General features: G+C 47.6%; 1 protein-coding gene across 1 annotated transcript in view; it reads left to right on the top strand.

The window, feature by feature from the left end:
• Nucleotides 1-13,261, top strand: part of ADAMTS14 (ADAM metallopeptidase with thrombospondin type 1 motif 14) — a 122,265-nt gene that overhangs the window by 89,769 nt on the left and 19,235 nt on the right. Inside the window, exons 11-16 of the mRNA XM_069071440.1 lie at nucleotides 2,087-2,235; nucleotides 4,716-4,891; nucleotides 7,036-7,169; nucleotides 10,539-10,662; nucleotides 11,218-11,298; nucleotides 12,558-12,721. Of these exons, the coding sequence (XP_068927541.1) occupies nucleotides 2,087-2,235; nucleotides 4,716-4,891; nucleotides 7,036-7,169; nucleotides 10,539-10,662; nucleotides 11,218-11,298; nucleotides 12,558-12,721 (828 nt within the window). The remainder of the gene's footprint in view (nucleotides 1-2,086; nucleotides 2,236-4,715; nucleotides 4,892-7,035; nucleotides 7,170-10,538; nucleotides 10,663-11,217; nucleotides 11,299-12,557; nucleotides 12,722-13,261) is intronic.

Below are 13,261 nucleotides of genomic sequence, written 5' to 3'. Positions count from 1 at the left end.
TCTCTCTCTCTCTCTCTCTCTCTCTCTCTCTCTCTCTCTCTCTCTCTGTCACACACACACACACACACACGCACGCACGCGTGCACACACACACTCATATTCCACAAACTAGGGTACCCCAGAAGGATCCTGTTCCTCCTGCAGATTGAGTGGAATGTCGAGAATACTGGTTGGGAGGGGAGCTGGGGGGAGCAGACTATCTCCTTTTCCTTGTCTGGGAGACCAGAGTCTCTGTGTTTGTTTTGTTCTTGAGAGTTTTGGACTAGCTTCAGGCAGTCAGCCTGGGCTCACCCACGTTGGTGCCCAGAGCCTGGCGCGTGGTCCCCTGGAGCTGGCACAGCCTTGGAATCCTGTTAGCTGATCCCCAGCAGCAGGCCTCTTTCCCCCATTTGGTTCTGGCCTTATGTCACATAGCGTCCTGGCACGGGCTAGGCAAACAAGTGAGTCTGGGGTCCGAGGCTTAATCATTGTGTTGGCACCTCCCTCCAGTGAGCCCCAGTTCCCTCCTCTGTAAAGTAAAGGAGCTGGGCTAGTGGTCTCTGAAGTTTCCTCTAAGTCTGACATGTTAAAAGTGGTCTTGATGTACAGAATGCTATTATCTATCTATCTATCTATCTATCTATCTATCTATCTATCTATCTATCTATCTATCTATCTATCTATCTATCATCTATCTATCATGCCACAGCTAGGTGGCACAGGGTAGAAAGCACTTGACTTGGAGTTAGGAATACCTGAGTTCACTTACTGGCTGGGTGGCCTTGGGAAAGTCACTTTGCCTCACTTTCCTTAGCTATAAAATGGAGATAGCAATAGTGCCTGGCACATAGTTGGTGTTTAATCCATGCTTCTCCCCTCCCCTCCCCTCTCTTCCTCTCTCCTCCCAGTTTTTCCTCTTCCTTCCTGTTTTCCCTTCCCCTTCCCCCTTCCGCTTTCCCCTCCCCTCCCTTCCCCTCTCCCTTTCCCCTTCACCTCCCTACTCTTGTGTCCAGCCCCTTGCTGATCTTTGGGGATTCTCATGAGCAGAGGGATTGGGGCTTTGCTGCCTGGAGGAGGAGAGGGGTCAGGTCTTGTTCCTGCTACCAAGTCACTGCCCTCTGTTAATGATTAGGCCAGAGAGGCACAGGGGAGGTCAGCCTCCGTCTACCTTTCTGCCCTCCAGCATCTCCCGTTTCTCCCTGCTCACCCATGCAGACACTTGCCACCTCAGGCAGGCCCAGCGCTTCTGTATACAGTGGTCTCTGAAAGACATGTGGGCAGAATCAGTGGACGAGGCCTGGCTATGTGGCCCTGGCCAAGTCCTTTCTCCCTCTGGGCTTCTTTTCCTCCCTTGTCATGGGAGGGCTTTCAGTTCTGTTGAATCCCTTGGCCCAAATCTGAGATTGGGAGGGGGTGGGGGGCTTCCTAGTGTGTTGAGCTACAAGCTTTCTTGGTTGGAGCTGACCCAACCCAAAGTGCTGGGGCTTAGCCATGACTAAGTCTCGGTGCTGGTCCTCCAGATCGCTAAGCTTCCCCAAGAGATGACGTTCTCTGAGTCTCATGTTCCATCTTTCCACTCAAAAAGTCTCCAGTAGCCAATGATGTGGATAAACTTTGTCTTGTTGCCCGACTCTGCTCCAGCCTTTAACCTCCCCCTTCCCTGTCAGCTCTTTCCCTCTTGATTTTCATGTAAGGGAGTGAATTATAAGAACCCCCTTTCTCCTAATGCTTTAAAGAAACACTTCCTTGCAACCACCATGAAAAAAATAGGTTACTGTATTTTTCTTATTCCCATTTTTCACGTGGGAAAACTGGGGCTTACAGTGATTTGCTCAGGGCCACATGGCCTCAAAATACATTCCAGAACTGGGGTTTGAACTCAGCACTCTGGCCCCACATCCATCATTCTTTCCTTTGCATTATGCTGCCTGTCTCTAAGGACAGAAGACCCTATATCTCACTTCAGAAAGGATGCCAACCAACCTTGAAGGTTTCTTACAAACCAAAACCTTACAAGGATCTACTTGGCCTTCTTGTTGGCCCCTCCATTGTGAGCTGGGAAGAGTCAGGCCCAGAGGTGACCCTCCGATCATCTCCTCTTTCCCAGTGGTGTTTTAAAGGACATTGCATCTGGAAGACGTCAGAACAGCCCTATGGCCAGGATGGCAGCTGGAGCTCCTGGACCAAGTTCAGCTCCTGCTCCAGGACGTGTGGGGGTGGGGTGCGTTCCAGGAGCCGCAGCTGCACCAACCCACCGTGAGTCCAGCCCTTGCCCTGGGAGCTGGGATTGGTCCGAGGGGGGGGGGGGGGGTGAGGCAGGAGGACCCTCTGGAAGGGAGGGAGAAACTCCACCAGCTGTTTACTAGTTGTGGGTCTTTCCCTTCTTGTGGCTCTGTTTCTTGCTTTCTTGTAAAGTGACGGGGATGGATTAGATAGTTTCTAAGATTCCTTCTAGGTCTAACATCCTGTTTCTATGTTCTAAGTCTGTTTCCAAACCTAGCACTCTATGTTCTAATGCTAAGCTCTGACGTTCAGATTTTAAGGTTTCTTCTAGCTTTGATGTTCTCTGTCCCCAGGTCCTTCAAAGCTTTGACATTCTATTTTCTAAGGCAGTGGTGTCAAACTCAAGCAAAAACCCACGGGCTGGATATTAGCTTAGAAAACCACAAATTAATAGGTGTATTGTATGATATTTTAAATTTATTTTGTTAAGCATGACCCAGTTACATTTTATTATGGTTCATGCAGCACTTGGGAGTAAGCAGGGTGTTTGACATTTCTGTTCTAGGATCCCTCCCAACTCAGCCATCCTAGTTCTGTTTCCTTCTAGCTTTGATATTCTATGTTCTGAGGTCCCCCCAAACTTTCACCCTCTGTGTTCTGAGGTCCCACCCAATTCAGACATTCCCAGTTTGAGAATTTTCCTATTATGTGGCTTATACCTTATACTGTTTGTTGAATGAATGCATGAGTCAATGAATGAATAGGTCAGGTAGATGTGGAGAGAACAAAGAAATGGAACAGTTGTCATTCTGGCCAAGGGTTTTGTCTCAGATAAGGTGATAACATGATATGGGAGTTCCCAGACATCTTTAAAGGTCAAGGATGTGCCTCCCAATGGCTATTTATACAAAATCTGCTTTGGGATCTGTTGTTCACAAATGTATCAAATCCTCTTTGACACCTGTCATTTTTTCATCCCAGGCTACTTCACAGGGAAATTTGTTTGGGGAGCTATTTACCCAATCCCTCCACTAAGCTGGCCGTCCTTTTCTTTGTCCTAAACTCCCTCTCCTTTCAGAGCGTGCGGACTTGGCAGTGAAGTCCTCCCAGCTCTTCTCTCCATCCTACTTCATGGTTGTGTAGTCTTCCACCTTGCTCTTTATCAGCTTTTGTCCTTCCAGCCTGAACACACCCTCCTCTTTACTGAGTGTCAGCCTAGCTTGGAGAAAGACCTGGGTCTAAGTCCTGGCTCAGACATTTATTAGCTGTGTGATCTTGGGCCAGTCCCTGTGTCTCTCTGGTTCTCAGTCTTATTTCTAAAATGGGGATAATAGTCCTGGTTTTTCCTGCCTCAAGGAGTTGCTGTGGAGAAATCACCATCAAAGCGTTAATTATCATTGTTTCAGATGGCTCTCACAGGGAGGGAGCATTCATTGGAGGTCTGGAGAGGTGTGAACCCTCAAAGCAATTCCATTTCTTTAAATGGAGCCTTCCAGGATTCTGAATCTCTCTAGTCTGAGAGGGCAACGGATCTCAACCATTGCTTAATTCTTGATGAGTGCTTAGGGTTATAGCTGTAGAGCTGGGTGGGACCTTAGTGGCTATCTAACCCACCCACTCCATTTTATAGATGAGGAAACTGAGACCCAAAAGGCTTAAGTGACTCACCCAAGGTCACACAGGTGTGACGTGGCAAAGGTGGGATTGGAACCCATGTCTTTTGCCTTGTACTCTTTCTACTGCATTATATCATCTTTGAATCACAGAATCTTAACACCAAAGGTCATGAGGGACCTTTCATGTCCTGTATCCCAGTTTGCAGTTCCATAGCAGGGATCCTTCCTAACATGGTTGTCCAGTCATTGTTTGAACACTTTCAGTGATGGGGAACTCATTACCTTCAAAGGTAGTCCATTACACTGTTGGCTAGGTCTGAATGTTAGATAATTCTTTTTGATGAGGCCAAATTCTCCACCTTATAATTTCTACCCATTTGTGATCCTCTCTCCCCCCCATTTGACTTTCTGCTATTCACAGGGTCTAGCAGGGACTTCTCAGAGAAGATGGTCTCAGATACAGCTTTCCCAAACTTTCTCAGTGCACTTACCTAGACCAGTCAATGATCTGAGACTGGGGGAGGTCAGGGGAGTGAAGGGCTAGGTGCTGGCCCATTGCTGGCCCAACTATGAATATAAAACGGGTTGTTATAAAGCAGGTTATTGGAAAAAAAAAGTGCTTCTGGAGAGACTTGGAGGAGGCCCCTTACCTCCTGCAATGGACTGATAGAGAGATCAGATATTGCAGTGGGGAGGGCTCTGGGTTTGGAGTCAGAAGAATAAGGCAGACTCCAGCTCTGAAACTTGTACTATTTTGTACAAATCCATTCTCCACTTTGGGCCTCAGTTTCCAGTTCTGTAAAATGAAGGGCCAGGTGTCCTGGGTGATCTCTGAGATGCCACCCAACTCCCTGGGATGATCTGGCAGTCATCGGGTCTTGTTGGTTCCTCGTCCAGCCCAGCCTACGGAGGCCGCCAGTGCCCAGGCCCCATGTATGAATATCAGATCTGTAACATGGACGAGTGTGCGGGCCCCTACAAGGACTTCCGAGCCCAGCAGTGTGCCAAGCGCAATTCCTACTATACCCACAAGAATGCTCGGCACAGCTGGATCCCCTACGAGCATGATGATGGTGAGTTTGACCCCTTCTTCCTCCTCCTGATCCACTCCCTCCCCATTTGCTCTTCTGCCATTCACAGGGTCTAGTAGGGCCTTCTCAGATACAGCTTTCCCAAACTTTCTCAGTTCAGTCCATTACCCAGCAGTGAGCCCACCTAGACAGGCTGGTGATCTGAGTCTGGGGGAGCTCACTGGAGTAAGGGGGTAGGAGCTAGACCATGTCTGCCCCAGCAGTGAAGTGCTGGGATGCATCTCAGATTGAGTAGGGATCTTAAAGGTCACAAAATCCAGCCTCTGTACAGGAATCTCATCCATCAACACCTTAACAAGGATGTCTCCGGCTTCTCACTGAATGCTTGTGATGGAGAGCTCATGGCGCAACTGACTTGTCATCTTGAGATCTGGGCTCAAGTATGATTCACCTCTTACTATTAGTGTGGTCTCTGATGTGTCTGTTTGCTTATCTAGGGATTGAGGAGCTCGGGCCCATGGCCTCTGGGGTCCCTCTTACCCCCAGGTCTGGGCTTCTGTAGCCTTTCTGGCTCTGAGTCAGATGGTCCTTCTCATTCCCATTGCTGGACAGTTTCTGAAGTTAGAAAATTCATCTTTCCACTCACCTGAAATATGTCTCCCTGCAACTCAGATTCATCTACTCAATCCAATTCAATTTGATTCAATTCAAAGAGCATTTGTCACACACCTGCACGTTCCAGGAAATGTGCTAGGTGATAGAGATAAAAAAAAAAAAAGCAGAGCCTGCCCTCAAGGAGCAACATTCTACTGGTGGGAAATCAGACTAATTTCAGTTTTTTGTTTTCTTAGAGCTGGGATGGATGTTGGAAGTCTTCTACATATGGGGAAGCTGAAGCCAGAGAGACCCATGGGTTTTAGGAGAGGCAGGACTCAGAGCCAGATCTAGCCCCAGAGTCTTGTGCTCCCACTTCCCTCCCATTTATCCAGTGGTCCAGGTCCTGCCTTCTGGACTGTCTAAGCTGTGCCATCATGACTCATCACTGTGCCAGATCCTGGATCTGTGTGTGGTGCCCCTGTCCTGATACCGAGTTATAGCTGAAGTTCAAGGCTAGGAGTTGAGGGAAGGACTAAAGGTGGGTGGGAGAAAAACTTAAGGGTGAATTTTGGTCTGGGGAAGGAGGAACATTAAACACACTCTAAGCCCCATAGATCATAGAATTTAGAAAACACTTCATGCCTCCTGCCCCCATTTTATAGATGGGGAAACTAAGGATTGGGACTGCCCAAGTTCACATAGATAACAAATAGTTGTCCATCTTTCTTTTCTCTACAATGTCCTTAATTCCAGGAATTTGTCTAGGACCATTTAGTAACACCATCCACCCCCTGCTCCTAACTTGTGTAATGTTCTCTGAGAACACAGCAAGTGTTGGTGACTTGTGAAAGCTCTTTGTAAACCTTGTAAATGCTACAGACGTGTGAGTTGTTATTTTTTGGAGGAGTCTCCATTTTGGCCACTGAAGGCACAGTAGGCATGGCATCATGGTCTTGTAAGAATATTGCAGCTAAAAAATGGCGTTAGAAATCATTGAATCCAACCCTCTTATTTTGTAGAAAAAGGAGCTAAGGGGGAATAAATAAATAGAGGGGAATGGACTCAATCCAGATCTCACAGTGGCAGGGCCCAGTCTAGAACCCAAACGTCCTAGCTCCTGGGCCTCTCTGGCTCCCAGCTTCCTCATCTCTAAAATGAGGGATTTGGATCTGATAGCCTCCAAAATAATTTCTAGCCCCAAATCATGAGAGATAGAATGGAACAATGGCCAAAAGCACTTGAAGATGGAGTCTAAAGATCTGGGTTCTAATTTCTCCTCAGTCACTACTTTTTTGTCCCTGGACAAATCACTTACTCTCTCACTGGCCTGGCACATAGTGGGCACTCACTTAATGCTTGTTGAGTGATGATTGCTGGTCAGACAGGTGTAGCAGAATGACCCCTGAACTTGGAATCAGGAGAACTCATCTCTAGCACATACTAGCTGTGTGTTCTTGGGTAAGCCCCTTGATGTCTCCATGCCCCAGTCACCTCCTCTTTCAAATCCACTCTTCATTACTGACCTCCTGGAAAACATCTTGGAGACTTCGTTGTGTGTTCTAATTGCATGCATCCTGTTCTCCTGGCAGAGGCCCAGAAATGTGAATTGATTTGCCAGTCTGAAGACACTGGGGATGTGGTGTTTATGAACCAAGTCGTCCACGATGGCACCAGGTGCAGCTACAGGGACCCTTACAGTGTATGTGCCCGAGGAGAGTGTGTGGTAGGTACCTTGCCTTGGGACCAGACCCTTACTTTGCCTGGAGGGAGAGGCCTGTTTGATGGGTGGCCTGAATTCTAGTCCTCCTTGGATGCCTTGTTGTTGGGTGGAGATGACTAGGGTCCTCTAGAGGCCTGTCAGACCTTCTAGGATACCCCAGTGAAGGATTAATGTTTTTTCTCTGACAACCATCCTGACTCACTGCAGGGAGGATCCTTGCAAAAGCCAGAATTACGTACCTCTTTTTTTGTGATGACTTTTTTCCGCCACTGTTGAACTTGTGACAATGACCTCTTAAGGCATGGCAAGGTTGGGGTCTGATTAGTGGAAAGAGGAGATATCCACACTCATGACATCATGGATCCTTGAATCCTTGACAAATGAGGAGATAGGGGCACAAGAAATGGTCATAGAATTTTAGAGAACAGGTGACTTACCCAAGGTCACCCAAGTGAGTTAATGCCAGAGGTGGGAGGTCATTCCACTCCCAGTCCAGTGCAACGATGAGGGCAGGGTCTCTAGTTCTGGTAACCAGAAGGTTTTTGGAAGCAAAATGCTTATTGATTGAATGATTGATTGATGATCTCTGTATTTGGGGAGCTTAGAGACTAAACCAAGTGGTTTAACCTCATTGAGCCTCCATTTCCTTCTCTGTGAAATGTACATCATAATACACCCCTTACCTTGAAAGACTTTTGTGGAGAAGGTGCTTTGTAAACCATAAAGCCCTAGAGTAAAATGAAGTATTAAATTTAATTAAATTCTTGCTGTTGCCTTCCACAAAATCCTACTCTCATCTGTAAGGAAATGAACCTGGGTTTTAAAAGGCTTTGGCCAGCAGAGCATAGCCCAAGCTTTGTCAAGTTCTGCCATGATATAGAGGCAGCTAGGTGGCACAGTGGGTATAACACAGGCCTGGAGTCAGAATGTTCAGAGCAGGCCTCAGACACTTACTAGCTGTGTGACCCTGGGCAAGTCACTTCACCCTGTTTGCCTCAATTTCCTCATCTGTCAAATGAGCTGGAAAAGAAATGGCAAATCAATCCAGTATCTTTGCCAAGAAAATCTCAAGTAGGGTCACGAAGAGTTGGATATGACTGAACAACAACGACCATGAAGTAAATCAGCCAATCAATCAATCAGCTGGTGTTTATTAAGCACCTGCTATGAGCCAGACCCCAGAAATACAAATACAAAGGATGAAATGGTCCCCTACCCACACTATTTCTGGTACATTTGTAATGAAATGGAAAGTCTGGTTGCTACCTAGCACCCACTTAAATCCGAAGCTATCTGATGTGGGTCAAGGACCACGTTGGTTGAGTTTAGAGGGGGCTCATCATCAATCTATTGTTGGCCACTTGGTGATCAATTAATTCTTTTTTTTTTTTTGCCTTTTGGAGGGCATTCGGGGTTAAGTAAGTTGTCCAAGGTTACACACACGGCTAGTTTGTGTGTGTGTGTGTGTGTGTGTGTGTGTGTGTGTGTGTGTGTGTGTTAAGTATCTGAGGCTGGAACCGAACTCGGGTCCTCCTGACTCCAGGCCAACACTTTACTCACTGTATCACCTAGCCACCCCATAATTAATTCTTAAGCTATGGAAGCCACGACAGAGAAAAAAATGGCCCCAAATTCTATATCTGCCTTTGTATTAATGGTGCGATCAAAGGATGGAAAAGGGGGTGGAGGAATTGTAGCCCCAAAGGTGAGATGAAAAATGCATTTCTCTCCTTTCCTTGGAGAGATGGGGACTGAGTACGGAATGTTACTTGTACTATTGGATTGAGGACTGGGTCATGTGGTTTTGCTTGGCTGTTTTCTTTGTTACAAAGCAAAGCTTACTGGGCAGTGGTTGGCCTGGGGAATGTAGATTGAGGAATAACTGTGATATAAAAACAAAGACATTAGAACTTAAGATAAAAGAGAAGGGGGTCCAGGGCTGAACAGCCTTTTGGTTGGTGTATAGGGTGTGCTAGACGGCTGTGGAAGGCCCTTCTAACTCTCAAGTTCTGCGATTTTGGGTGCTAAGAATCACACAGGACCTGGATGTCTGCAATCGTAACCTAAGTGTTGATGCTTGATGTCAGAGCTTGTCCGCTGAATAGCAAGTGGGCATGCTAATGGAGGAACTGGGTCATGTGCATCTTGATCTTCTTGGAGTAATTCAAGCTAGAAGCTGACACAGGAGTTGTAGGCCTAGAAATGAAGATGGTGAACCACTCACATAAAAAGTATGTGGGATAACCATTGGATGGTCTGTGTGCTAAGGAGGTGTCCATATAATGGTAAGCTCCCTTGGCCTTCTCATTGGGCAGACTCCTAAGGAGAATTCAGAGGAGAACACAGACAAGAGTTACTCAGGGTGAAGCAGCAGAAAGAGCAGCGGGCTTGGGTTCAAATCTCCACTTTGCCACTAAATACCTTGGACAAACAATCTGACCTCTGCAGACTTGAGTTTTCCTTCTGGGTGAAGTGAGGGAGCTGGAAATGGCGGTCTCCAAGGTTCCTCCCTGCTCTTCATCTATTCTGTGAGAAGGCAAGGAAGGGTTCCTGTCTATACTGCTGAAGGCTGAGATTACTGATTAACTCTTTTATACATCAATGTTTAGAGTTATTGTTTTGAATCAATTAATAGAATATATTCATTAAGGTCTACCATGTGCCGGGCACTGTGCTAAGTGGTGGGGATACAAAAAAGGCGCCACAGTTCCTGCCCTCAAGGAGCTCACCATCTGAAGGGAATAGACAGCATAAAAGGAAGCTGAAAAGGGGGGAGGAAAGAGTATACCGGAGCCAGCTCAGACCGGCTTGGGGGAGCAGATAGTGAAATTCTCATTGTGAATCAGCAAACACCACAAACCAGGGCCTGAGCTGTTGTTTTGTCAATTGTCTAGACTTTAAGGAAGTGATAGAGAAAATGTTAGTGATGGACTCACATAGTCAGCTGAAAAGTGTGGCCCCCTGGAGAGCCAGTTGTTAGGAAATTATCAGCATATCCCTTGAATCACATTTCTGTTGGACTTGGTGGAAATCTCACAGCCCTTTTCCCCACAACCCTGTGAGGCTGATCAGTAAAGTTAAATCAATTAATTCACTTCCATATCAAACTGTGTGGCTGCCCCGCCCTGGACTTTGCTTCTGAGAAAGTCGTGCCTTGGGGGTGGATTCACCTCTTGGGGGTGGGTCCACTTGCTAGTCACTGGACAGGAGCTGGACTTCTGGGGAATCAATGTTCCAATTAATGATTAGAGGTGATCTAAGCCCTGGGTGATTCTTAGTACCAGAGTCCCAGAACCCCAGACTCCAGGGGGCAAGAAAAGACTTGAGTTCCAAGTGCTGCCATGATCCTGCTGACTCTGCCTTTGCCTACAGCCTGTTGGATGTGACAAGGAGGTGGGGTCCATGAAGCAGGATGACAAGTGTGGTGTGTGTGGGGGGGACAACTCCCACTGTCGGACGGTGAAGGGCACTCTGGCCAAGTCCCCGAAGCACCCAGGTAAGCTTCAGCTGAGCCTGGGAATGACTCTGAAAGGACAGGGTGGTACTTGTACTGAGCAAGGTAATGGAGGAAAGCGGCCAGTGAAGGAAGAGGAAATCATCAAGGCCCCTTTGGGTCTTTGAGATGCCCTGAATACCCACTCTACAGCCACTATGTACCAGAAACAGGACTGATAGGAATAATGCCTGCTGGCATAGAGATCATAGAAGGGGACTCTAGAGATTATCGAATCTGACTCCCTCATTATACAGATGAGGAAACTGAGGCCCAGAGGGGAAAGGACAAGCCAGAGGTCCTACGGGACCTGGGATGGCAGCCAGTGCAATTCTATGATCCTGCCTCAGTTCTCCACCCCATCCTGTCCTCCTGCTTGGCCCTCCCCTTCTGCAGATGCCCCCTGGTTGCCAGGCCCCTCCAAGATGGTACCCCGCCATCATTCACCTTTCCCTATGCAGCTAATGCATCATCTCTGTGTTCCTTTGAGGGCGCCTGAGAGGGTCCCTCACAGCAGGGGGAGTAACCGTCTCTCCCCTGTTGTCTCCGTCCGTTCAGGTTCCGTCAAACTCTTCCACATCCCGGCAGGAGCCAGGCACATCCAGATTGAAGAGCAGGAGAAGGAGCCCCAGACCATTGGTAATGATAATGATGACCGTGAGCAATTGTAACAGCTAACAGTTAAGTGGCCCCGCCGGGCCTCACAGCAGCTCTGCCAGGCCCCTGCTGTTGTTATTCCATTGTACAGACAGGGAAACTGAGGCAAGCGAAGGTTAGGTGACTAACCCAAGGTCACACAGCCAGTGAATGTCCGAGGCTGGATTTACATTCTTTCTGAGCCCAGACTGGTGCTCTAGCCACAGTTCACATCACTCTAAAACTGTACTATGAGTTTATATAGAACTTTTCACCATGAAGTAGGGGGTAGAGAGAGGGACTGAGACTATGATTTCATTGCTGAATTTCATTTCTGGATGAAGAAAGTCCCTCTGCTAATGCAGATCAACACTTTCTCTGCAGCTTACAGCCTTATCACTATAGAGTTGCCACTAAAAGGTTAAGTGACTTGCACAGGGTCACACAATTGGTATGTGTTAGAGGGGAGACTTGAACCCAGGGCTTTTTGGCTTGGATGACAGTTCTCTATTCACTATAAATTCATGAGCAAGTATTTTTGAAGCACCTACTGTGTTCCAGGCACTGTGCTGGGTGTTGTGCAAGAACGAATCACTATTAACTCACATTCTAATGGGGAGACAATAGGGAAACATATATGTCTGTGTATCTCTGTCTGTATCTATATATGGGTATGTATAGATGCATATATAAAACCTAATTGTAATATTAGTGAATCTCTCTATATACACACACACATATATATATATACATACATATGTGTGTGTACATATGCACACAAAGTAACCCAAAAGTCCTATCATAATTTTAAACGTGTTAAAGCTTATGAAATCTTAACATTTCACTAAGACTTTTGGGACTCTCTGTAGTGTGTGTGTGTAATGTGTGTATATAAGTATACATGCACAAATATAGATTAGATGCACATACGTCCAGAGTAGTTAGGTCCAGGCTAGTTTGGGAGGCCCTAGTCAGTCTTTGGTGTGAGAGCTGAGGCCCAGGAAGGGAGAGCTGGAGTGAAGGGTCTCCCTCGCCACATCGGCCTCTCCCATCCTCGTCTTCCTCCAAGGTTCAGCGTGGGGGCCACCCCCTAGTGCAGCCTTTCCTGACCTCCAGTATTCACTTCTCCGGGAGCTTGTAGGAGAACCTAAGCTTCTTCCAGACAGGGCCCCGGACCCTAGCCCAGTCTGACACCTAGTAGGTTCTTAATGAATGTCCTTGAATTAAACTAACTCAGTGACCTTCTGGGATGTCCCCCACAGCAGTGAAGAATAAGGCCACTGGGAACTTTATCCTCAACCCCAAGGGCAAAGATGCTGAGAACAGAACCTTCATTGAGATGGGCCTGGAGTGGGAGTATAGTGTGGAGGACTCCAAAGAAGCTCTGAAGACCAGCGGCCCTCTGCCCGAAGCCGTTACTGTCCTGGTAAGTCTCCTGCCACGGCCTTCTAGCCCTGCCCCCCCCCCCCCCCCCCCATCCCTGCCACCCACGGGGCCAAGAGCCAGGAGGCTGGTTGGAACACCCAGAGCCTGGCCATGGGCTCTGCACCGGGAAGCCCAAACACAGGCCACAAGGTGACTTTCTGCATTCTGGGCTCCCCCTCTCCCTCCCATCCTTCCTGTCCCACCCTGCCCCTGGCCTTCTTTCCTCAAGCCAGTTGGAAAGATGGTTAGGAACGCAGGAGGACACCCAAGAAACCTGCTCGTTCCCGTGTCGTCGATGTCCGGGATGAGGCCAGGGCCCTTTCATCTCGCAGTGGATCATAGTGATCTCAAACCATGGCCAAGGACCTGCTATTAAACAAACTATTTAAACAAACCAACATCAATGGCCCAGCTTACAGGCCCAGCTTTGCCACTTACTGGCATTGTGACCTTGGAATAGTCATGTCCTTCCTTGGCCTTGTTTCCTTTGATATAAAAGACAGCATTTGGACGGAATAACCTCTTCAGTCCATTCCAGCTC

Source organism: Petaurus breviceps, unplaced genomic scaffold (assembly GCF_028583685.1).
Source record: "Petaurus breviceps papuanus isolate PSGF00001 unplaced genomic scaffold, PetGlider_PUasm1.0 90825, whole genome shotgun sequence".
Classification (NCBI taxonomy): Eukaryota; Metazoa; Chordata; class Mammalia; order Diprotodontia; family Petauridae; genus Petaurus; species Petaurus breviceps.
Note: the sequence above shows the minus strand (reverse complement) of the source record. Positions and strands in the feature narration are given on the sequence as shown.